The sequence below is a fragment of the Toxotes jaculatrix genome, chromosome 9, assembly GCF_017976425.1.
Source record: "Toxotes jaculatrix isolate fToxJac2 chromosome 9, fToxJac2.pri, whole genome shotgun sequence".
NCBI lineage: Eukaryota > Metazoa > Chordata > Actinopteri > Toxotidae > Toxotes > Toxotes jaculatrix.
The window spans coordinates 11,456,810-11,482,455 of record NC_054402.1 but is presented as its reverse complement, the minus strand read 5'-3'; the positions used below and the strand labels follow the sequence as shown (position 1 = coordinate 11,482,455).

General features: G+C 39.1%; 2 protein-coding genes across 4 annotated transcripts in view; one reads left to right on the top strand and one right to left on the bottom strand.

Annotated features, from left to right (window-relative positions):
• The window catches only part of LOC121187349, a 39,847-nt gene extending 14,235 nt beyond the window's left edge, over nt 1–25,612 (bottom strand). For 2 of the 3 annotated variants that reach the window (XM_041046553.1, XM_041046557.1), the window contains exon 1: nt 15,996–16,262. In XM_041046553.1, the coding sequence (XP_040902487.1) occupies nt 15,996–16,040 (45 nt within the window). In that variant the 5' untranslated portion in view covers nt 16,041–16,262. Of the gene's footprint in view, nt 1–15,995; nt 16,263–25,557 lie in introns of those variants that run through there. The other variant, XM_041046554.1, reaches the window with a different exon arrangement.
• On the top strand, nt 16,819–19,827 carry si:dkey-202l22.3 (7 transmembrane receptor domain-containing protein). The gene is made up of 3 exons (XM_041046549.1): nt 16,819–17,284; nt 17,673–18,070; nt 19,088–19,827. Exons 1-3 carry the CDS (start codon nt 16,822–16,824, stop codon nt 19,313–19,315), a joined length of 1,089 nt encoding a protein of 362 aa, XP_040902483.1. The 5' UTR covers nt 16,819–16,821; the 3' UTR covers nt 19,316–19,827.
• Nucleotides 25,613–25,646: the final 34 nt, after the last annotated feature.

The following is a 25,646-nucleotide window of genomic DNA, read 5'->3' as shown; positions in this document are numbered from 1 at the left end:
AACTAAACTTTAATTTGCCTTTGCCTGGAGCCCTCAATAAAACAAAGAAGAATTAATGAAGCAGGGGGAAAAATCTAATGGTGAAATCCACAAGAGGGCAATATAGTATGGAAGAATCCCTGATAGCTCAATGCTGAGATTTAAGAACAGGGATCATTGGTTTGTATCTGCTGAACTTGATCTGTTATTCCTTAGTATACACTGTACTAAACCATTCACTTGTCATCTATACTACTTGGAGATGGCTGTTTATGCAATGATTCAGCCTGAAGTAATTACATTTTGTGTTGTTTCATTATGCATCATCATCATCATTCACACCATGTTCTTCTTAAATGTTAAATTTATGGACCAAAAGTATGTGTGTGTGTTCAGAATATTACAGCTAGGTTTTTTCCCCTTATTTTACTACATAAATTAAATAATTACTTAATCTGTTTACATGTGCAAAGAGCAAAAATAAATGTATACAAATATATATATTATTCCTGACATAACTGCCTTTTTGGAAGATATTTACATAAAAGATATTGACAGTGACAGTGACTTACAGTAACTCGACAGATCCCTTCAGACAGGTCACAGACTGACAGCAGAGGTCACCTCTGGTCTTTAGCTTGGATTCTGTACAACCATGTGACCACAAGGATCTCAGACTGGACATGAAGGCTTGTGAGGGTTTGAAAGTTCAATAGTTGGGCTTGAATCGAGGCCGTGAAGAAAGAAATTAAATTTAAAAAATGTAAAATATTTAAATTTATTCTTGAAAGTGCTGGAAGTGGCCAAAGCTCTTTTTCTTTTGTAAAGCCTGAGCGCTTTAAACAATCTACAACTGGTTCTGGGTCACCCTAGAGGACCTGGCACAGCACTTTGTCATAAAGGGCCAGCGTATTTCATGAAAAAGGTCAGCGGATGTCTACATGCCACTTTGTCTTTATACCTCACTTGTTATAATAAACAAGTGAGAATAAATTATAAGCTCCATTTATTTTGAGCTATAAAGTACAATAATTGGCATTTTTCTATTTTCCTCCTCAAATTCTGTATACTGTAAAAGCACACACAAGTACACCCACACACACCCCTACGCCAAAATATCGCAGCAGTGAGCTCCAATTCTTAGTAAAATTAAATCAGCAAAGGATTTCCCCATTGAACAAAATCTCACTGGATTATGTACAGTACAGAGAAAATGAAATCAGGGCGACAAAGGTTAGCATTTTGGTGGTTGCTGTTTGTTAATATCAAGGTTTTGCACACCACAGCATGCCATGAGCAGCAGATTTACTGACCAGCATGAGGATAAGTTTATTCCGTCATACCTATCAGATCGATTAAGCCCACTGCTCTGTATTTTGCCTTGACAAACCCAGAAGAAGCCAAACAAAACAGGGATTTAAATATTCCCTAACCGACATGGAATATCTATCACAAGGATAAAAGAATCTGTCAGCTGAAGGCAATCATTGCTTGTAACATCCTTTTAGCATACATTGAGCTCATAGGCATGGTCGTCCTTAAATATCCTTAAGCCAAACAATCTGGGGGAAGTCAAGAATAGTCAACGACCATATTTCTGGTTGTTTCTATCAATTCAGTGTAAATTCCGGGCGACATAGAGAGCGCCAATCCAATCCGCTTTTTCGCTGAGAGAAAGCCAACATTAACAATAATCCAGTCCATGTTTTGCTGCTCCCTTGAACAGGAGCAGAAAAACAGGGAACAGGCGATGGGCTGCTTCAGCGAGTCAAATACATTCTGTCTAATTGCCGAGAAGATGCCCGTATTAATAAAAATCCATTCCACGTTTTCACTATTACCTTTCACAGGTACGCTGCACAGACTGTACGGTAGTGACGTACTGACAGACGTTTGTTATGATTAAAATGAGTGCCACCGCAACGAAATGGATAATCGGAGGTTTCTAAAGAAGTAAGTAAGTCATCGTTGCTGGAGGGAGTAATTAGTTAACTCCAACAGCACAGAGTCCCTTGTCAGTAATAAATCAAAGTATCCTCCCTGTTCTGACAAATAAAACCTGGCCATCAGCCATCATGTTACCAATATAGCATTCTGTGCTTGCCTAGCCAAATGGCTAGTGTAACTGTCAGTGGTGTTTACTCTAAAAAAAGAGAGCTAAGCTCCTTCACTGGCTGTTATCATTATCATCAATGGAAAAGAATAGCACAATAAATAATAATCAGCCCACCACTCCTCTCCACATCCAGGTACCGACTGAGTTAGAGCCAGATGCCAGGAAGAGCTGCCGCTCTCTCTCACCTGTCGGTCTCTGCTGCTAAGGTGGGTCAAAGTGATCTGACAGTTATTTGCGATGCGGACAGCATTTTATGGAAATTGACAGGGATATTCATACTGAATAAATTAGTTATATTTGCAGTTTTTCCTGACAGTTATAAATAGCTCCCCCCAAAAGTGGCCAAGCCCCCCCCCCCCCCTTCCCTTTTAAAATCCTAGTGACATCCCTGGTCATAAGACTTGTTGTAGTTGTCCCTTATTGTAACCAGTACGAAGGTGGTAGTGTTAAAGAAGCTAGTTGTTTGAGGAGAGATAGGGCGCAGGCACAACAGTTCTCCTTTGCTCCAAGGATACTTGCCATACACTCATAAATCATCATATTGAGCAACAGAACTGATGATGGCGCTAGATGAAAAGTCAGCGGATCATCAAAATGATTACAATTTATCATGATGGGGGCATGAATGTGTGTACCAACTGTCATGGCAGTCTACCCATTATCTGATGAGACATCCAGACCATCCAGACATGAAATGGATATAAGGTCACAGCGACCTTGATCTTTGACCTTTGACCTCCAAAGTCTACTCCGTGCATCCTTGAGTCACAGTCAGCATTTGTGCAAAGTTTAAAGACAATCCCTCAAAGGGTTTTTAAGATATCGCATTGCCAAGCAAAACGTAAACACAGTCACAGTGACCTTGACCTTTGACCTCAAACCTCCAAAATCTACTCACTTCATCTTTGAGTGACAGTGAACATTTATGCAAACTTTAAAGAACATCCAAAGCATTCTTCAGATATCACATTTGTCTGCATAAAATTAAATGTACGATCACAGCGACTGTGACCTTTGACGTCTGAGCTCCAAAATCTACTCAGTTCATCCTTGAGGCACAGTTGACATTTGTGCAAAGTTTGAAAGCCTTCCCTCAAACAGTTCTTACGATATTGCATTACCATGCAAAACATAAATCTGGTCATGTGACCTTGACCTTTGTCCTCCAAACTCCTTTCGGATCTGCCTTAAGTCACAGTCAACATTTGTGCAAAGTTTGACAGAAAGACCTCAAAGCGTTCTTGAGATATTGTGTGTAGAAGAATCCGGGATGGACGGAAGGACGGACAACCCAAAAACATGATGCCTCTGGCCTTGGCTATTGCCGGTACGAAGGCATAAAAAAAGAGTTTCATAAATGTATCGTTAGCATTTATGAGTTATGATTTTAACTGCTGACCAAACCATTATATTAAATATTAGTGCTTTTAAACTACACAGGTTAGGACAATCAGTGCCTCCTCTAGAGTACTGCTTGTGAATGATACTGGATCTGTGCCGCCCTATTTGTCAATAGTTTAAAAAGATTTGAGGCAGAGCTCTGAAGTACTGTAGTCTGTCACTCTGACACCTCAAATTGGTTCAAAAGTGACATCAATATCAGGTCTAATTTCTTTTAAGGTGTTTGCAGCTCTGACAGATATTCACCCCTGACTCTGTTGCAAATAGCCAGCCAACAACTGTCACCACACACTGCCTGTGATACACAGCTCTAACCTTTTTAGTCTGGCAAGTGGGAGTGAACAGACTGACAGATTACACAACAGCATCTACCAAACTGAGAACTGAGAAAGTTATAAGTACCTGCCAGTTGATTTTCATACCAAACTAAAATTAATGGAAACCAAGAGCTGCCTGAAATATGGAGAAAAAAAAACAAAACACAATTCAAAAACACATTTTTTCTGGAAAATTGTGAGCAGTAATGTAAAATATACACAGTTTCTTTATATAGTAAAGGGGCAAAATATACACACAAGTGTGAACATGTCAAAAATATATAACGCAACTGATTTATTAAGAAACAAATCAAACAGACAGTCGGGTAGTGCCACATGTGGCACTGTGAGTCACTATTCTCTTGGGAAAACTGGAGAGTGATGGTGTTACCGCAAATAGATAAAAAAAAAAAAAGCTCCATGAAGTCTAGCTGTGATATAGCCAATGTGTCACTTTCCACAATTTCAAGCAGCAAGACATACATTTAAAAGGTCAGGACATGGATAAAATATCTACATCTGCAGACAAAAAAAAAAAAAAAGACAGAAAACTTGTAGCGCCTGCTGTGCCAATGTTTCACAAGGCTGTAACAGCTCCTTACAATATGGCCACGGCGCGATAAGACCTTACTTTGTTGCAGCCATGTGTCCTGTAATTCTGAGATCTCCCAGCCAGCCCGCTGTCATACCAGACATGAATAAGCATCTGCAAATAGTGCCTGAGCTAACAGAAACAGTTGAAACCACAATAGTTCTCAAACACAATCTGTGTCCTAGTTCATTTGTCTAAGAGGTCACTGCTCATTCTGTCCCCAGTTGGCTCCAGCATTCACTTGTTGGACAAAAATGAGCTGCAGGCAGCAGCATTAATTTATAGTCGATGAGCTTTCAGAGAACATAATGACAAACATACCCATTTGGCACAGTCAAGCAACACTGGACCACATGAGAGGTTATCTGTGAAAATCAATTATTCTAAAACATGTTTACCTTAGTCACAGTCAAAAAGATGTGTCATAGAAGTTGGGAAATGGTGTATAGAGGAAATTCTTAAGTAACGTTCAATGAAAATTGTTGAACCAAAGCCGCTTTGACAGTATTTCTGTGGAAGTGGCATTATTAGAAGTGCTTGTTCCTCTCTGTCTGGTGCTTTTGAAATATTTACCCACATATAGTAAGTTTCTGCCGCCTGAACTGAGCATGCTTACATACCTCGAAAATGACAAGCTGTTTTAGTCAAAGAGGAACTACTGAAGGAGGGTCTGTTATCTTGACTGAACATGAAATTCATATTCAAATGACCCAGAGAGCTGAGGGAAAAAATCTAAAAAAAACAAAACAAAAACAAAAACAAAAAAACAGATGAGTGTGAAAATGAGAGGGCAAGACAGGACAGATAAGCTATGGATTTTTGCATCACTAAGTTGCTTTAACGATAAGGGTGACACCCCAGCATGAAATCAAGATGAAGTGTCAGAATATAACGTTTGTCAAGCTCACTTAGTGGAATCTGGCTGTGAGGTTGCAGATTGCAACCAACTGAACGACCCTCCGCTCACCCCTCTCTTTCCAAGTGTGTGGGAGAATCTACAGTGGCCTTCAGGTAGTGTTAAAATGCAAATGGACCTCTAGAGCCAGTGTTTGTTTTGTCAGTTCTGGGCTACTGTAGAGACGTGGTGGTGCAACATGGCAGGCTCCATAGAAGAAGACCCTCATTCTAAGTTTCAGGTGATTACACTCCAATGAAAACATAATTATGAATATTATATTCCATTTATGCCACTAGATCCTCCTAAATACTACACAGTGGTACTTGAAATATTGCTCTACTGTATTTCTCTCTTCTCCCTGTCTTTACAAACATATACTCTCACACACTCTATTTTATGTCCCTATTTTGTTATTTTTTATTTGTATTCAAGATTTTCACTCTTGAATACTTATCCTGTCCTATAGTCACTAAAAGCGTTTCATCTTTTTGATGCTTTTCACTAAAATCAATAGTTATCGTGTGTTTCCACACTACACTAAAAGCACCATCCCTCTGCTTTCACTTCAACCACTAATCCTCTTAACATGGTCACCTCGATTCTCTCTCTGCCACATCTCCTTCATCGCATCCATCTCTATGGTATTTCCTTCCTGGAGGGAGGCTCATGCACATACAGCCATATGAAGGTCAGAGCCGAGAAGGGATGTGAAGCCAAACTAATCTACCATGACTGTTTGTTGCTAAAGGTGTCCTTAAGGGACGGTGTATCAAAATTAGACAGACTGTGACATTTAGCGAGGCAGATGTGCTACACTGCTACACCCCGAAAACATCAGTGATCAGTGGTAATCAAAGCCAGAAATTCAACATATTGTAAAATAACCTGATTCATTCATTCATCCATTTTGTGCCATTGCATCACATATGTGAGGGGGGAATATTGTACTTCTTACTCCCTTACTTACCGAATATTATAAAATACAATGCATCATTAAAGAATTAAGAAAAAAAGCCAGTGTAGCTGGGGCTCTTGTCACATTTCAGATGTCTCCACGTTTCCCCTTTAAACTTCTCAGGTTTCATTTGAAGAACTATTCAAGGCCCAATTGTAAAATTATCCAATGTTTCACAAAAAGGCTTAAATTTGATAAAATTCTGACAGAAAGTTTGTGATGAATTTAAATCTTCTTTTTTTGCCCCATTAAACATCTCACAACCTCTCAGATTGGGTCCCTCGATAAGCATCTGATCCCTCGGTTGAGAAACATTGAACTAAAACGCTGAACCACTGTACTAAATACGTTACTTTTTATAGTTAAACTTAGCAACAGCTGCAACATTAAAATGCCCCTAATGCACAAAAAAACAGTACTGACAATTTCATGATGTAACACGAGTATACAACAACATATACAAGGCTAATTTTCCTACAAACTGAATACTTTTTTTTTTACTCATTTTGCAGATGATACTTCTAAATTTTTACTGAAGTAAGAATTCGAATGCAGGACTAACTTGTAATGGAGTATTTTTCCATTGATGAACTGAATTGCAGTCGGTGCTAGTAAACGATCTGAATACTTCCTGCACCACTGCAGGTCTGAATGAATTTGAAAACCATATGCCCAGCAGTGACTGATAGCTGCTATGAGTGTTCTGCTGCTGTGCTATCTACTTTCAAATCTTTCCAACTGGGAAGTTGAAGACACATTTAAAGATAATTATAAGAGGCTACATGTCCCAAAGCCAAAGTCATTATAAAGATTTGTAGATCTCAGTGTATACATGCACACACACAGACATGCACGCACACACATTCTCAACCAATTAACACCACCCTACAAAAAAGACTTGCAGTAATTTCACAGACAGTCGATCAGTCAATTACACAGATAGCTGTGACACACCGATAACAGGGTTGAATAAATGTCAGCTTATGCCAAATGCCTGACTGCTAAAAGCTTACTCATACGCCAGCAACTATAATTATTATGCAGTCTAGGGGGCAGTCATTAGTTTAGAACATAATGCATAAATGCATATATCAAAACATCTAACACTTGTTGGCAAATTATAATTGGTTGAAGGATAATATGCTTGACGATTTGATACTTGTCATAACCAAACCTGTATTTATGTACTTTTGATGTTCTGTGTTTATTTTTGCCATTCATCTTTAAGACCTGCAGCTGAAAACCTCCTGAATACCTCTGCCTTTTCAGTCCCCTTTTCTTTGCAAGCTTTCCACAGCAGCCGGACAAACCAAACACTGAGTTTTCTTTCAAGCTCCTACAAAAGGACCCGCCGCGCAGAATTCCTCTGAAATACAGCAATCCATATCTACTGCTTTCTCCTGTCTTTTTTTCTTTTCTGTTTTTTTTGCTCAGAGCTCTCATGGGCTTGTATGGACAGTGTGTTCTATTATTGTATTGAATTGTCGCCCCCCCCCCCAATTGATGTAGTGTAAAATGGGTGGTAAGAACCTGCCGAGCAGATTTCTGAGCTCAAGTGTCAGATCCTCATCATACGTTCAACAATGGTGATAAGAAGCTGCCTTTACCAGAGAGAGGGGCAGAGAGAGAGAGAGAGAGAGAGAGAGAGAGAGAGAGAGAGAGAGAGAGAGAGAGAGAGAGATATGAAGGAACAGCTCAAACGAGGAAAACAGTCTGAACATTACTTGATGCTACTTGCATTGTAGCTGCTGTCTGTGTGTCAGCAGGGGTTGAGGAGGGCATTACATTGCAAAAAGCAGTACAAAGGTAAATTGGTAGAAGAGTGACATGACATTACAAGCGCTGGTGTAGAGAGACTCACAGCCACACGCGTGTGTTATTTTTTTTAACCTGTGCTTGTGGACTTTGTGTTTAGGACTTGATATAAAGAATGTGAACATAACTAGATTTCTTTTTTGTTATTTATTTTGTTATTATTTAAATGATGCAGACAAAGCAAACATGTATGAGCTGACTCAGTTGTATGTACCTTGCACATTTGGGCATGCATCTGCAATTTTTTCTTCCTTTTTTCAGTGCAACAACTGGGCATTTTCAGCTCCCTCCTTACCCTAGAGACAAAACAATAAATATGATTCTGTCCCTCTTTCACACGGCTGCTCATTTTCTCCCTCAATCCTCTTCAGGTGTGAGAGAATCTGCAGGCAATTAAGGCTTTCATACAGCAAATACAGCAAAAAGAATAGGTTGCCCTCTCTCCTGAGGGTAAATCGATGGCTACTACACAGGTGTTCACAGCATGTTGAGAAGAATACATGCAAAAATGTGTGTTTCTGTGTATACACGTGAAGCATGAATATGTGTGGATGCAGACAAAATAAAGGAGAATGGGGGGAGGAGGCACAGCTTATGAGGATTTGAGGGAGAGAGGTTATGTGGGTCCTTTTTCTTCCTCCCTCCCTCTGTCACTCTCACTCAGTGCTGAGAGAGACAACACCGTCTCTCTGCCTGACTCCTAATATCACTGTGGGCTTCTATAAAACTGCAGGAAAAAGATTTAAGATCTCTAACTAGAAAGATAGGGAGTGAACAAAAAAGGCGACAAAGAAAAGGAGAAGAAATTAAGCATATTTGCTGAAGTGAAGAGACTGGGATTTTCTTACATTGTCTCCAATTTTAAACATCTGCACAGGTAAGATATGACTGCATGCATTGACATTTACAGACTCACACATGTAAGGACACACACATACAAACATAGCACCAACATCCACAAATGTTCAAATATTTGCACTATATTATTGTTTTTGTTGCTCAATTAAAAGGCATAATTTAATATGCAGTGTAATCTGCATAATTATCTAATTAGAAGTTTTATTTTAGATTAATTACCATTTCAGATTGCAGATTCGCAAGTGTCTTGTACAAGCTACGTTTTACAATCAACACACAGGGGCTGGACAAAATAATGTAACACCTGATGGAAAAGGACTTTAATGCTGAAATAAGTTGAGCAAACACTGCCATAAAAGTGGCCCGAATTTGAATGAATGCCAATTAGGAGCCTTTGAAGGAGGTCTGGCAATCAGCACTTTGATATGTGAGCTTTCAAAGGAGCATTAGCGCTACAGAAGAGCACTAAGACGTCTGTGACCAAACTGCAGGTGCATAAGTCTGCTCAGTCCTGAAGGCAATAAAATGCTATATATAGGAATGACGTGTTGTAATAATTTGAGTGTGAAATTTCAATATAGTACAGCCACTGTTTTACAAATTTTATACATTACTCTCTATGTTTCTGCAGCCTGTGGAGTAGTTTAGTTTTAATTTTGTGTGTTATATTTTCATGTGTATGCAATTTACATGTATGTACATGCATATGTTAGGTTCATTCCGTGTCAAATCGCATAAAGGTTGTTGCAGCAAGTCTCAGATGATTTGTTGAAACCTTGTCCATATCATAAAGTTTTCATGTTGTTTAATTTTTACACTTTCACAAATGTATGATCTGGGAAGCCATGTTTGGGCATTTATATCTTGACATGTATTCTTCCTAGCTTCACCAAACTTTGTAGGACGGAAGACAAGCTTGTTTTCTGTTTTTTCATTGAAAACCTGTACTGCATGCCATTTTATTTTTACAAGGCCAAAGGTTTTTTTAAAAAAAAATGCAAAATCGCTAAACAACAGTGACACTAACCCACATTTTTGCACCACTATAAAATCAATCAATATTTTCTCTGCAAATATAATATTTTATTAATTTTGTGATCATTTTTGAGGTCTCTACCACCAATGGATATGAAGATATTGAATAAAACAAGGCGAGGTAGCATATTTTGGTCATTTTCATAGAATGAAAATGGTATGTAGGATAGCTAGTAGGAACAAAAAAGTACAAGGAAATAGCTTGGTGTGTGATTATCAAGGATATGAAGTCCCAGTGTCCTTCCGTTTTTCCTTCATACAAAAATAGACACAGATTCTGTGTCTATTTTCAGATTACTTTTTTTTTGCCTCAGTATCTCTGTGATTATTGAATTCCTTTTGAATTGTAAGAAATAAAGGACAAATGTGTTTTCAGTATGTTCATTAGAATAGAGGGCATTTGAGATAGGAGCTGTGTGTCCAGTAAGGTCCTGGATATTGAAAATAAGTGAAATATTTTAATAAAACCTCTGGTATAAGGAGGAATAAGAGGTATCCTAAAGGGCCCTCTCAAGATCCAGTGGGTGTAACAACAAGTGTTTCCATATGAATGGTTGTATGTGTTTATACATGCAATTTTACAGCGTGCATGATAGAACGTTATATATGGAAATTGTAATGATATGCAAGTTAAAACATGTTCACACAGTGAAATAATCAGTATATGCCCTTACATGTTATCAAGAAAACACCAAGAATGTACCCAATTCAGTCCTGTTGTTTAAATTATGCATTTGCATGTCTTAGCCCCTTTACTAGAAGGGATGTAATTTCAATACAAAATCATAGAAAAAAAATCCTGTCAGCATAAATGAAGGCCAAAGGGGAGGGGGGCACTGCCTGAATAGCAGAGTTTAAAGCTGAATAGCACTGCATTTATAAGCTCTGGTGTTGGAAAAATCACACCATGGAGGCAAACAAGAACAAAGACTTCAGAGGAAGGATAAAACTGCTGAAGCTTGTATTAATATTGCTATGAAAACAAGTCCAGCAAGCAGGGGGGTATTTGTTCTATCTATCTGTAAAGTAACACATGAATGAACTCTTCCTACCTTGGAGCACAACAACCACAAAAAAAGTTCTTGACAGGTGGGCAACGCTTTGTGGGTTGATGAATTCCACTAACTAGCAAGCACCACAGCACCGCTAACCTTTAATCCTTAAGTGCTGGTTTTTCTATTCCCTGCACTTGTTCAAATGTGTACGTATGTGTTTGCACGTCTTAAACTGTGATGAGCTGTTCCTTGGCAGAGCCAGTGCTATTAGAGAGGCTTTGACCTCACTTAATGAAAGGGTCAGCAGGAGATAATAACATTTAACCAGCAGTTGATCATTAGTCCTGCAGACAAGGGAAAACACTCTCCCTGCAGTGTGAAATTTCAATGTACTGGCTTTAAAACACTTAAAAGCACACAGTATCTGGTTAAGGCTTTCACAACACTGCAATTCATACAAGTCTACAAAATCTGAGTTGTGGAGATGGTATTGTAGAGTGAAAGAAATGTGATATTTACGTTTTTTCTACTGTGGTATCGTCACCTAAGCCTCAGTGTATTTTTTGTGCCAATAATGATATTCGACAGGAGCAGGCCTCCCACATTCCTGATTCAAATAATTAGGGACACCATTAAGTCATCTCATTAGAATTGCATATAATCAACTTTCACCTCATTTCATTTCATTATTTGTCCAACCTCTGCCTCCAGCTCTCTTTGGATGCATCAACAGCCTCAGAATGATGGAAATGCAAGATTTTAAGTGCACAGGTTAGGAAATGTCAGTGGAGTCAAAGACAAAAAAAAAGTGTTTGTAAAGAAAGACAGGAAGAGAGAGCAGACAAAACAGGGCGAGAGAGAGTCGTCAGGAGTCGCCCTTCCTGTTTTGCATTTTGAGGGTTCTCAATTCTCATCACGCCTCACAAATTAGCTGCAGGGTCTGGATAGTTTCCACAGAGGCCATGGTAACAGCGTTACTAGGCAAGGGTGGATTTCTTCCAAGCTGTCAGATATCGTAGACAGCGTGAGAACAGATGGGATCAGAAAACATATTCCTGCTGTTGATTATGTACACGTGCATAACAAATTAGAAATTAAAGACACAATGCCGTCTGCCACTGAGAAACGCTAGATCTAAAGTGGAGAGTGCTGCTGAGCAAGTAATGGTTACTAACAGGTTTTGAATTGGACATGGAAAATGTTCTAACATGCCCTTCAGACTGATTGCACTCGTGTTCTAAACATACTGAATCACTGCAGCGGATCCATCTGCTAAAGACTTTATCAACTATCTGAATCATTTATTCACGCAGTGATGGAATGGAAAAACGCAGCTGTACAGTCACCACTTTTCTCAACCCAGACTTTATTAAAAGCTGATCTGTTGTGATCTAAAACAGCCTCAGTGATAGTTTCAGTTTTGACAAGCATTCTATTACAGCTTCTCAATGGGTTTCAACAGTAAAGTTTTTCACTCTGTTATATGCACAGTAAAAACAAATGAGATGAGCGCTGCCTAAAATAAATCTTTGCGCTGTCTAACATATCACCCTAAAAATCTCCCACTGGTGTTCAACTGGGTTGAGACCTGGTGGCTGGGAACACGCTAAACCAAGATGGTGAAGCTAGTAAACATCACACCTGCTTAACATCTGTATTATGTTAGCATTGTCATCATGAGCATGTTAGCATGATGACATCAGCATTTAGCGTAAAGCACAGCTGTGTCTGAGCCTCCCAGTCCTGCTTGCATGGCTGTAGACTCTTATGTTGTGTTCACACAGAAGGCGAGATGTGTATTCGCCTTGCACTTTGTCTGAAGTTTGTCTGAACACATGGCGACGACTTCTTCATATCAAGTGGTCAACCTACTTGGTTTCTGATTAAAAAATTATGAAATTCCATTAGAATTTTGCTTCTTTCCACTGTCGAGTAAACAGGTTGTAACTGAACAGTGGCTATGTACTTCATAGTTAAATACTGCATCAGATGTCCATGTGATCAGAAATATGAAATTAAAGTACATTAATCTTGATTAAATGTCTAGTCACAAGTTAGAAAGAATAAAAAAATATGCTAAATGCTGAATGCTCCATAGCCTGTTGCTTATATTCTGCTGATATTCAAATGTGAGCTCTTCTGTTTATAATGCATTTAGAAACGTTAAAAAACACTTCAGTCATAGTGTCTCCGAGGGACAGCAGCAGTCTCCCTGATCTATTCTGTTGTCCTCACGTGCCTCAAAACAACAACCATCATGCCCATCCCCAAGCAAAAAAAAAAAAATGTGAGTTACCTAAATGACCACTGCCCAATCGCACTCACCCCAAGGATCTCCAAATGCTTTGAGAGACTGATTTTGGCTTACGTCAAACGCACCATGCCTGCCACTTTGGGCCGGCATCAGTTTGCCTACAGGCAAACAGATCAACAGAGGATGCAATCAGCCTTGCCTTCCATACCGCCCTGGACTGACACGCACATCAGGGTGTTCTTGCTGGACTGTGGTTTGGCCTTCAGCACTGTCATTCCCAATAGACGGTCAGGTTAGGGAAACATGCATCCACCACACACATCTCTGAGCATTTTTCTGGGCCACACACACCTCCACTATCACTGTCAACAACGCCTCTACTTTCTAAGGAAGCTGTGGAGAGCCAAACTGCTGTGTATAATCTCCTGTGCCAGCTGCACCAGGAAAGACCAGAAAGCTCTGCAAAGAGTCATCAAGACGTCTCAAAACAAAATTGGCGCACAGCTGCTGGCAGTTGAGGACATCTGCCAGGCCCAATTGTTGGGCAGGACCTCCTCAGTCATCATCTTAGACCCAAACCACCCTGCCCACCACTTCTTTAAACAAGCTGATCCAGTTACGTTCCTTGAATAACCAGCAAAATGTATGACTCATAAATATTTGGGCAGTTGCTGCTGAATGTTACAGAGAGAAACAAAATAAAACAAACCATGTTGTGCCCCTCTGGATATTTCCTCATTCAAATTACAGAGGGAGGCTGACAGTGTGCTTCTGTCATTGTATATAAAAGCCATGCTCTGCCTGGTATGCCTGGCCCCCCTGGAAGACTTTGTACTCAGTGTCCTCAGTGAACTATTTAGCTGGGCCTGGGTATGTAGCTATTATTCTAGTATACTGTAACAAAAGGTGGATGAGTGAAGTGATAGGTCAAGTGATAGGATAGTGTATAGGTCAGGGCTCCCCTAACGAGAGCATGAAACATCTCAAGTTTTCTCTTGTTACTTTTATCGCAAAACTAAACAAAAGAAACATTTGATAGTTTCCTTCTACATGGAGAGGACGATGGTTTAGGTGAAAATGAGGGAAGAAAACGAAAAAGAAACAAAATATCAACAGTGCATCAAACTGTGTTTAGCAGATTAAGAAATTTGGGCTGGTCAACCCAGAGGGTTAGCCCTTGCAGGCTGCCCATGCACTGGTGGAAATGTGTAGCAACATCTGACATTAGAGTTGGCAGCAAAACAGCACTGCAGTCATGAGCTTATTTCTGAACAGGCAAGTCAATTCCACACAACTGCACCTGATTAAACTATCTTCATAGACTTTTCGATCAATATGTATTTCCAACTGCATTTCCACACAGACCTTTAAAAGGAAAAAAAATCCTTTAGGTGAGCAACAAATTTGGCCACCAGAATCAATTCTATGTATGGGGAACAGTAGTCTGGATAAAGGTCAGAATCTTTTTTTCTCTAAAGAAAGAGAAGTTGACATTAACAAAAAGATTCATAGACTTCAGAAAATCTTTTGAAGTGCAGGCAGTGTTTTACTGGGAGCATGGAGGCAGTTTGATGTTTTCAGTATTTACTGCCTAAGTCAAAATGCCACACACTGATGGGGAACAGCTGCTCTAATCCAGCAGCATGAGAATGTGGTTCGCAGGTGGTAGATAGAGAGGACAATCCCACTCTCTTATAGTGCTGACGAAGAACGAGCTAAGAAAAAAAAAATAGAAGAAAGAAAAGGGGGTGCACCAGAAGTGCAGCAGAGTTAACCTGTACTGTAGCCATTTTTAGGAACCTGAGTGAATCTCCATGATCCAGAAAGTCCTCTATCAGGGGAGGCTGTTTCACTAGCTACCCCAGCATAGGGCCTACTGGCATTTCTCATATCGGATTTCTATTATTTGCATTTCTCAAAATTTTAAATATGAAAGCCTTTTATTACTTAAAAAACGCCAAATTAAAACCAAGATTGTGTACTTTATCATTTAAAATTATTAGATAAGATTCAGCTAACATTTTATATTCTTACAGACCAAATCAGTTTGGATTTTAGAGTTCGATTTCCCCTCTTCATGATAGCTTTATGGCTTTAGGCTCCTGCATTGAGTTTACAGGCTGCACTGATGGCACAGCAGCGGCCAAAAATGGGATTTAACAGCTATTTGAGGGGAGCATAATGTTCCAGTGCATGATAGCCTACATCACAGGGCACTGACCCGCAAAAAAAATCCATTATCTTAGATTGCTCTCTGAACAAGCCAGTGAAACTTCAAAACATTTCTCATGAGAAGTCATTTATTCTCAAACTTTTTTTTTTTCACCATAGTTTGCTGCTTAGTTTAATGCACCTCTTCCCAGAAGAGTTACAGAAGAAAAAAAAAATCTACAGATGGGATTAAGTAACTTCAAACAAGATAAAATAAACAAGATCACTAGCATAACGATATGAAAAAGAAGAAGACATGATTCCAGGAAATTCCTGTGAGGATGAAATGGAACAAACATTCTCCCCTGTTCATAATCGCTCACTGCCTGGGCAGTTTTATGATGGGTTCTGGATCAGAACAGCATACCTTACTGGCATTTTCACTCCCCCCAGTGAGTCGAACAACTGAGCTGAAGGGCCCCAGAGAAACACCATGCACTTTAAATGTTTTAGTGAGAGAGAGTGGGAGAGACACGGGGCAGGTGCCAAAATTCATACTCCCTCTCAGAGTAATACCTCAGTCAAAAAATTAACAAACTACTCATATGTTTATATTAAGTGTGACTTACTGTTGCCGGGGTTATCATGAATTCCGATGTCCAACAGAAGTCCATGAATCAGGACACTCCTCGTAACTCCAGAACTTGATTGAAAATCATCACGTTTTTAAGTTTTCGTCAGTGTGAAAGTAATCCAGTAACAGTTGCTTGTAAATCCACTGGTGCACTGCAAAGAGGAACTGATAATAGCTAATTCGGCATACTTTTAAAGATTCTAATTTGCCAAAAATGTAAACAAATGCGGGGCTCAAGTTGTCGCCCATGCAGCTACCTAAATTGCTGCCTGACCAAAATTATCGGAGAGAGGACCATAGTAAGCTCCCTCATTTACAGCTTCTGTGGTTTCACTTGTTTTCCGGAAAACTTTTAAAGGGCCAGATATTTACCTGTTGAAGAATCTAACTTTTCAGTCACTTTTGATTTTATCTAACCAGCAGGATGTGAAACGTCAGTCACTCACTTTTTTGTTGTTGCACTATTACAATGGAGGTGAAAGGAATTTTACGTGTTGTTCACAGCATGGAAAACCTACATTTAGAAAAAAAAAAAAAAAGCAAAGATAAGAGAAAGAAAAATGACTTGACTTTTCAGAAACAGGGCTCTCCTTTACTCTTGCTTTCACTGGAACTGAGCAGTCCCCATAGAAGATGTTGTAGTGAACATGTACTTTTATCCTCTAGGTAAAGAAACAATAAGTCCATTCATCAGTGACACACTGATTCAGTGAATCCCCCAAATAATGTGTGCAGGCTGCTCATTGCCTTTTGCCTATTAGCAACTTTTTGATTTGTTATTGATAATTCTATTCCTTCTGTTTAGGTCGGTCTGCAGGGACATGGATATTTTCATGGATAAGGATCTCAGTGTGACTGGGAACACCAGCCATGAAATAGGACAACAAAGATTAGAGGGCAGCAAAAGCCAAGGACTCAACCACAGTGACCCCTTGGACATGTTCATAGGCATGGAGCTTCTTCTACGTTTCAAACCTCTCTTCCTACCTCTCTACTGCCTTGTAGTGGCTGTGGCTGGTGTTGGAAACTCTTTCCTGTTGGCTTGCATCTTGGCTGACAAGAAGCTCCACAATGCTACCAACTTTTTCATCGGTAACTTAGCTGCAGGAGACCTGCTCATGTGTTTGAGTTGTGTTCCACTGACTGTGTCTTATGCCTTCGACAGTCATGGCTGGGCTTTTGGGAGACCCCTATGCCACCTGGTCCCTTTGCTGCAATGTGCCACAGTGTTTGCATCAGTGCTCTCACTCACTGCCATCGCTGTAGACCGCTATGTTGTTGTGGGTAAGGGGACTTCACATTATTTTTAATGATTAAGGGTCACTTTAATACTCACGAGAAGCTGGAAAGTCTGACATCATTTCAAACCCTCAATTTGCAGGATTTGCAAGTGTATTTCTTTGGCATCATACAATCCTGCTATCAAAAAAGATACTGTGGTAGACAACAATACACGCTGTTAACTCCCCTCTCAGATCCAATCTGAGGATACTGAGATGAAATCAGCACAAAGAGTGCACCAATTTTCACAAATAAAATCTTTGGCCATCCAGTTAATTTCAAAGATGTTTTAATCACACCTTTAAACATTGTGGCTTTTATGTGTGAAATAATGTACTGCTTTGATGTTTGTACTTACTGTTTATTATTTATTTTTTCCTTCCTGTCTCAGCTCACCCGGTGCGGAAGAGGATCTCTGTGTGGGGCTGTGGTGCAGTGACTCTGGGTGTATGGCTTTTATCACTGGCCCTGGCTGCACCTCCATCTCTGTACACACGCTACCTGGACCTGCGACCCAGTGGTATCAACTTGGTAGTGTGTGAGGAATTCTGGCCAAACAGTGGAAATCTGCGGCTGCTCTATTCCTGCTTCATTCTCATAGCTTCCTATATGATCCCACTGTTGTCAGTTAGTGTATCGTACTGTGCCATTACTGTCAGCCTAAAACGATATTCAGTACCCGGGGAGCCATCCAACAGCCAGCAGCGCTGGAGCCAAAGGAGGAAGAAGACCTTCTCTTTGTTGGTGGCCTCAGTGTTGGCTTTTGCCCTGTGTTGGCTGCCTCTGCAGGTGAGTCTAAGACTGTATTAGACCCCAGATCAAAGCCAAACTGCAAGCCATGCTAAACTAGACTATCTTTGTCTCGTGCTCCTTGTTCAGTTCAGTAGAATTTGAGGGAGCTCTCAATTTGGCAGAGACATAGGATGAAGATCAAGTTTACTTTTTTTTTCAAGTATCCGCTACAAATCATAAACTTGACGGCAGTGAAGTGATAGCAAAAAAGAGAGTGAAGCTTTAACTTTCCATGAGATTATTAGATTTTATACATCATTAACCACAGAAGCCCATCATCAGGTAATTGTGTCTACAAAACCAACATTACGTCCACAATGAACCATGCAAAAGGTGAACAGATTATGATGCCATCATCATATTAATGGAAAAAAGGGGGCAGGGGTTACATCACCATGGGCTTGTATGGACCTGGGGCCTGTTTCATAGAAGTGTTACTCAGATCACAAGCTGTGGCAATGTCATGTTGCACAAGTGTCTCAGGCAAATTGCAGAAAAAGTCATAAAAGGCTCTTGCATATTCACGCATAGCTCGCAAGTATGACATTTGTTTTGATTGGTGAAAAGTCCCACAGTTTTCAAATGTTACAAACTGTAGCTTGCATGTTGCAGATTTGGTGAAATGGGCCCCTGGCTATCAGGTTTTAAAACCTAAGTTGTCACATGTGGTAATTTTCAGTTCAATTCAATTCAATTCAAAGTGTTTATTGTCATATGCACAGTAAGAAAACATGTTCCCCTGTACAATGAAATTGTTCCTTTGCTGTCCACAACGACAGTATTAGCATTCAGCCTAAATGTGATCACAGCAGCACACCATTACTTCATGCATTGTTGTCTTCCTGGTGTCTTTTTGTTATTGCAGTATTATACTCATACTTGATATACTATACTATACTATACTATACTATACTATACTATACTATACTAATATAATATACTTAATATACTCATATTTTTAAAAATTCATTATAAATTCTGTCCAGTTACATGTATTCCCACTTCATTGTGTAGGTCCTGAACCTGTTGCTGGACCTGGACCCAGACTTCCACATCATAGGGAAGCGCTACATAAACGTCTTACAAGTGTGCTGCCATTTAGTAGCTATGAGCTCTGCGTGTTACAACCCCTTCATCTACGCCTCACTGCATAGCAAGGTGCGCATGCACCTAAAAGGCTATCTCTGTCCTTGTCGCAAAAGTCAGAGGGCAATGGTGGAGAGAGCGACGTCCAGGAGCTGATTTCCAACTGTGTCTGTTATGATGCGACTGCTTTAGCAGCTCCTTACGTGCAGAGCCCCATCCTTACTCACAAGCTACCTACTGCACCCCTAACACTGATGTTAATGATAATATGAAAGCTTCTCACACGAAAACCAGATTTCTCCATGATTTTCCAGCATTTTATGATTTCAGGACATTTGGTCCTTACTTGTACAGCTTCATCAAAGGCAGTGTTAATAAGGCTGCTTATGGTGAACAGGCAAAGATGCAGATCCAGACCTGACTGTAGTTTAATATTATGATAAAGAAGATCAAGCCATCCATTGGGATCCCCGTGTTTTTCATGGACAGCCGGTGCTGCTGGCATAGATTCTAAGCAGATCCTGCAGCTTTAAAAAGGCTGTCAGGGGCATAAACAGACCCTTAGGCTGAGTGGCTCTGTTGCAGACTTGTGCTGGAGGCTAAGACCAGGGGTGGTTAAACTGGTTACAGGGCCTGGTTATACTTCAACAGTAAATGCTTGACTTCAGGGAGCTGACCAAACAATGAACTCTTCTCAGCAGACATGGATTACAGACCAAGAAGAGGACATGTTCGAAAGACACAATTTGATTGTTTTATTTTGCCTGTGGTACTGAATGTCTGTGCTTCAAAATATTATTCTTAATGTCAATTATGTCTCTCTTGGATTACATAGCACCTACAAATCTAATATGTTATATTAGATTTGTTTTGCAAATCTAATAAGTTATATTAGATTTGTTATGTTGAAATACACATTTCCTATTTTTTGTGTAATTTATTCATTATAATTTGGCTCCACAGTCTAACTTTGTGTCATCTGTGCACAGACAGCTAAATAACTTTGTGTTTGTGCATACATATGTAGTGTGCACAGTTTGTTTGGACCTGAGTGGGAAAAAAAATCAATATGTAGAGCAGTGGGAGATGAAATCTAGAGGTTACATGACACCTTAAAACCCCTGTTTGTAATATTTAATCAGTGTCAAATTCATAACAGTGTTACCTGTTGAACAAAGTCTCATTGCTTTGGCTCTGTCTGGAAAACAAGGCTGACTCAATGATCAACTTAATATTCAGAGCATGAATAATAAAGTCACCCATAAGCATCACTGTGCTGACGCCACTCCTGTTGAGCTCCCATCAAGTGTGATTAATGCTTTCTTTGTTTTGCAAAGCCTGGCTATCAAGACAATTTTTGAACATTGCTCCTATTAAAAGACTCACCAGAGACCTGGCTAATGTGATTTAAATTACATTTAAGCAGCATTACTTCTATTCACTTAGTTATTCAGAGAGCAACAGTTTTCATCATTATTATTGCTGCGTATGATTTAAAAAAAAAAAAAAAGATATTTTTTCTACAATTAACTGGAAGGGTTGCAACAATGCATTACATGCAACAAAAGTATCATAGTGCAGGGTAGACTGTCCTTCAACAAACCCAATCAGCCCATTCAAAAATCCCAAAACACCATTTGCTCCGTCAGCCTAGTGGCAGGAACTGAAATACAAAGTGTAGCTTTAGTGCAAGCTAATGAGCCCCAGCTTCCCAGCCAATGCTACTGATGCCAACTATCACCTTTTAACAATCAGATTACTGTGCTGTTGGTTGCTCAGCAGCGAGGCTGCCCTGGCTTTCCTCTCAAAGGAGTGAACTTTGAGACTGCATTCAGCTTCACTCAATCTGATTTTTGCCCTGGTGCTCATTCTGAAAGGGTCTGCAAGAGCCATAGTTTTGTTCTTCAGAAGGAAGGTCAGTTGAATATCACCTTCCTCCAATGCCCAATGCCAGGCACAACCTCAGTTCATTGTGAAAGCCCCTGCAACTTGGTTCAATATTTTTAGTGTTTCTCAAATGACAATAAATATAAATGACTAAATAAACAACAATCAACGATAAAGTTTAGAAAAATTATCCTTATTATTTATCAAGAGTTTAACACTCCCCTAATTTGCTTTATCAGTTCTTTGTGAGTGCGAAGGAATCACATTTTGACTGACAGTGGTGATGATATAAGATAAGGACGCGATTCCACTGTAACAGCATATTGTAGCTGTACAGTGCTGCAGAGGTAAGGGCAAGAGAATCTGAAAAAGTGTGGAAACCTTGGAGATTTTTGGATGTCAAGGTACACATTCACTTTGAAATTACAATAAGCTGCTGTTTTTATTTCATTTTTTTGATACATGTGAAGTGTGTGAAAAGTTTACATATATCATGTTATGTTTCCTTTGATTGTGAACACCACAACCACGTTTTATTGTTTGATTTAATTATTATTGTTGTCTATTTGTAGGTGTGAAATAATGTACATGTAAAATTCATTAAAAATAATTTTTAAAAATAAGTATGCTGCTGTAGAGTTGTTTCCTATACTCAAAAATAAATAAAATAAAATAAAATAAAATAAATCTTGTGTAGTATGATCAAAGCCAAATTATAGCACTGTGGGTGGAAAAGTCCAGTCTTATATCAGATAATGCCTTTATACAAAGCTGTCAAAAATCATATTAATCCAAGCCTGTCATAAATGCAGAGTGCACTTAAACAACCAAATACTTGTTAAATACAAATAGGAAAACAAAACTTGACATTCAAGATGTAGAGATGGTAGCTCTGAGGCTTTTTCATGGCCACTTCTGTTGCTTGGATAATGCTAAGAGCTACACCAGTTCATCTGCTTCATATTACAATGCAAGGTTGTGAAAACTTTAATGTTTCAGCTGACAACAAGCTGAGTGGATTTGGTCTAAGACCTGTTTGTATAAACAAATAAAGATCCTCACAGTCAGGATTTAGATTTGCTTGTTCCTCAGGCCACAGACAGAATTCACTCAATTTGCCTTAAATTATGGGCTGTAGCAAGTTGTCATAGTAAAGTTAATGGAGTGAAAGGGGTTTTATTCAAAAGAAAATATTATACTGCAGGCAATTATTTTGAGTAAACTATAAAGTTCCCACCAGTCTGGAAATTGGATGTTGTTGAAAAGGTGCAGATGACATGATGAGCACCTGCTACCCTGTTCAAGCACAGAATCGCAAATATTTATTTATTTATTTTTGTCATTCAAATAAACAAAAATATTTGTACTTTTGACAAATGGAAGTGGTTTATCATAACTGGCCTGGTAACAGACATCAGCATAGTGCAACGAAATGTCACTGTTTTTTTTATGTCTGTATGAGTTGGTCAAAAAACAAAGAGAGACTGTTGCTTATGATGGCCGCTTTGTGTTTAAACTTTATAGGATGAGACAAAGGTGTTAATTCAATTACATGTTTGAAGTTGTAGTTTGTGGTGGTGTTGCATTGTACTGCCTTATATGGAAATGTGGTTCTAACATTCTTCCTTCCCATTTTTCAGAAATGGGGAGAGAAAAACATCAGAAACACCTCTTAATACACTGTTGCACATAAAGTTGGAATAAAATATATTTTACTTCTTCTCATGAAATGATTGTGACAGTGTGATTTATTCTCGTATATATATCTTGTATATCTTCTCAAAACTTCATTGATCAATCTCTGTGTGTGAATAAGAATAAAAAGAGGAATGTGCCTAAAAACAAAATTATTCCAACTTTACAGGCAACAGTGTATAATGTAGTCCAACACCACAGCAAACATAACTTCAGTGTTTTCATTGAATTAAAAGGTAGAGGTATTACAGTGCTGGAAAACCCAGCCCTCAAACTGGCGGGAACTGCAGAGTGGGATGATGACTCTTTGTGGGCTTGGGAGTGACCCTTTTCAAATTGCACATTGATCTGATCCATTGTTAATATAAAAGTATTGATTAGTGCAGTTATATTAAACCCTCTGTTTGTTTGCACAACAGTCATTACTACATGAGCCATCAGCCACCTTAGGACCTCTCAGACCAGGTACCCTCATTATTTTCTTAATTTTATATGTTTGTACTTCAGTTACCCAATACTGTCATTCTTATTCTCTCAATTGTTATTCTACTTCTGCTACTTTTGCCTACAGTCTTCCTTGTTTTGTCCATATATATCATATCTATTGCATGTCTATTTGTCTTGGAAGAGAGGGATCCCACTTCTCTTGCTTCACCTAAGGTTTCTTGCTTTTTTCCATTTAAATGGTTGTTTTCCCATTTCCAGATTAAGGGTTTAAGGAAAAAGGCAACATGTGTTGTACAGACTGTAAAACCCTCTCAGGAAAATTTTGGGCTGTAAATAAAGCACATTTGACAACATTTGACTAGAAATATGTGATGACAATACAAAATGATTTTATAAAGTGTCATTTTCTGTGAGGGTAAATCAAGGCAAGAAGGCAGTGCACGCATGTTCGATACATCTATGAGAAATACCCTATAATAAATATACATTACTGAACACATACTGTACACAAATGTACACTCAAGTCTGTCAGTTACAGTACATAGTGAAAATTAAATATCCTGCCAACATTGCTAATGAAAGATCAAATTTAAAGTCAAACCACTTTGGGTTTGTGACTCAGAAATGCACTGAGTCTTGAACAAATTGAGTTTGATTATTAAGACTCGCTGGTTCATTAAAGACACATTTATTAACACAATGAGCAGCAGGAGAGCAGCAGTTCATTGGAAATATTAAGTGATTAGCATTGATTGCTTATTTCTTATTGCAGAGGAAATAGAAAATTATTTTCTATTGAGCACTGTTTTGTATGTACCGCAATACTCAATGCTAAAGTTTCTTAGTCTAAGAATAGCTTGTCTATATAATGCATTTAGAGCAGCCCTGCATTATGAGGCTATGAGTCAGAACAGCTAATCAATGCAACCATATTGATTTCCCAAGTAGTCTGGCCACAGCCTGACTTAGCTCATTAAAAGCGGAGTCTAGAGAAAATGGATCTGTAATATCTTGGGCCTAATGCCACTGGATGATATACTGCTTCGGGTGATTTCTTTAAAAATGACTGCATTTTAACATTTGCAAATGTGGTGTCAAATTACTTTTTCAAGAAGTGCTGCTTCAAAATGCCCCAAGCTTTGACTAGTAGGAGTACTGAGGTGAAAATAAAAGAGTGAGAGAAGGACACGTGGGGAAATAATTTTTTTCTTTGTTTTTTCCCCTATCTTTCTCTCTCTCTCTCTCTCTCTCTCTCTCTCTCTCTCTCTCTCTCTCTTTCTGAAATAGAGCTATTTGATGAAAACCTGCTGTCTGATAGGGCAGATGAAACATCACCAGTTGTGGCTTGCCTTAAAAGGCTGGTATTAGTTTATATTTCTTGCCATCAATTCCAGGACCAAAGCCAACAATGCATCAGCTGTTTTGTTTTTTTTTTTTTCAAAAAAGGAGTAAATCTTACATTTGTCATAGGGACCATTTTCAGCCAGGGACTAACACTTATGAATTCAATACAACAAACAAGGAACATGATTGATGAGGCACCTCACACAGCACTAAGGCAGTCTCTCCAGCTAAGAGAGATGCATGAAATGTAAAAGGTTTAATGACTTCTCAGAGGACCGCAAAACAAAATCCCCAACACAAACAAAACCTCACCAGAGAGCTGTGCACACCTCTGGGTGCAGGGACAGGACATATGCAGAGGAACAGGAAGAGGTAAACAAAGACAGCCTCAACACTGAAAACACTGACAAAAGCCATGAACAAGCTTACAAACTGCAATTTGGTCACCACAAGTGACAGGCAAGTGCAATATAGACACAGAAGAACAGAAACCATACTTGAGGTGATCGACTACCAGGCAAAACTCGCACCACAACTCTGAGATGAACGCACTACTGCAACAGCTCCTGAAACTAAATTCACTATTCGGAATGGCAGAATAAACAAGCACACGGTAACAGTGGTGGTGATCTCAGTTATTAAAAATATCTTATCCTTGTGCCAAAGGGCAAATACAACACAAACCTCAACAACCTCGGGGTTCATGCTGTTCATACACAACATGTGCTCAGCTGGTGATATATCAGTCGATGCGCACTACAAAGAGATCTACTGATGCACAAGAGAACTACAGTATGAATACTGGGCAAAATATAAAACAAAGCATTAACAGTCTTAATGTAGATAGAATCTAGATTCACTTTGTTTCTCTCATTCTTTAGTGTGTCTATTGTAAATTCAATTCACAGGAGGTTTAATAAAACTTTAATAAGTTTAAATAAAACTCTCTGTGTCTTTCTCTCTCACTGATCTGTGATTTATCATGTACAACAGTAATGGCTAAGTGCTTAAATGTATGGACTTACCATTTCCTAAGCCCTTCCTTCCCTGTGGAGATGCGTAAAACGCCAACTGAAAAATGTATCACCTCACATTTTCTGCATAACAAAACCAG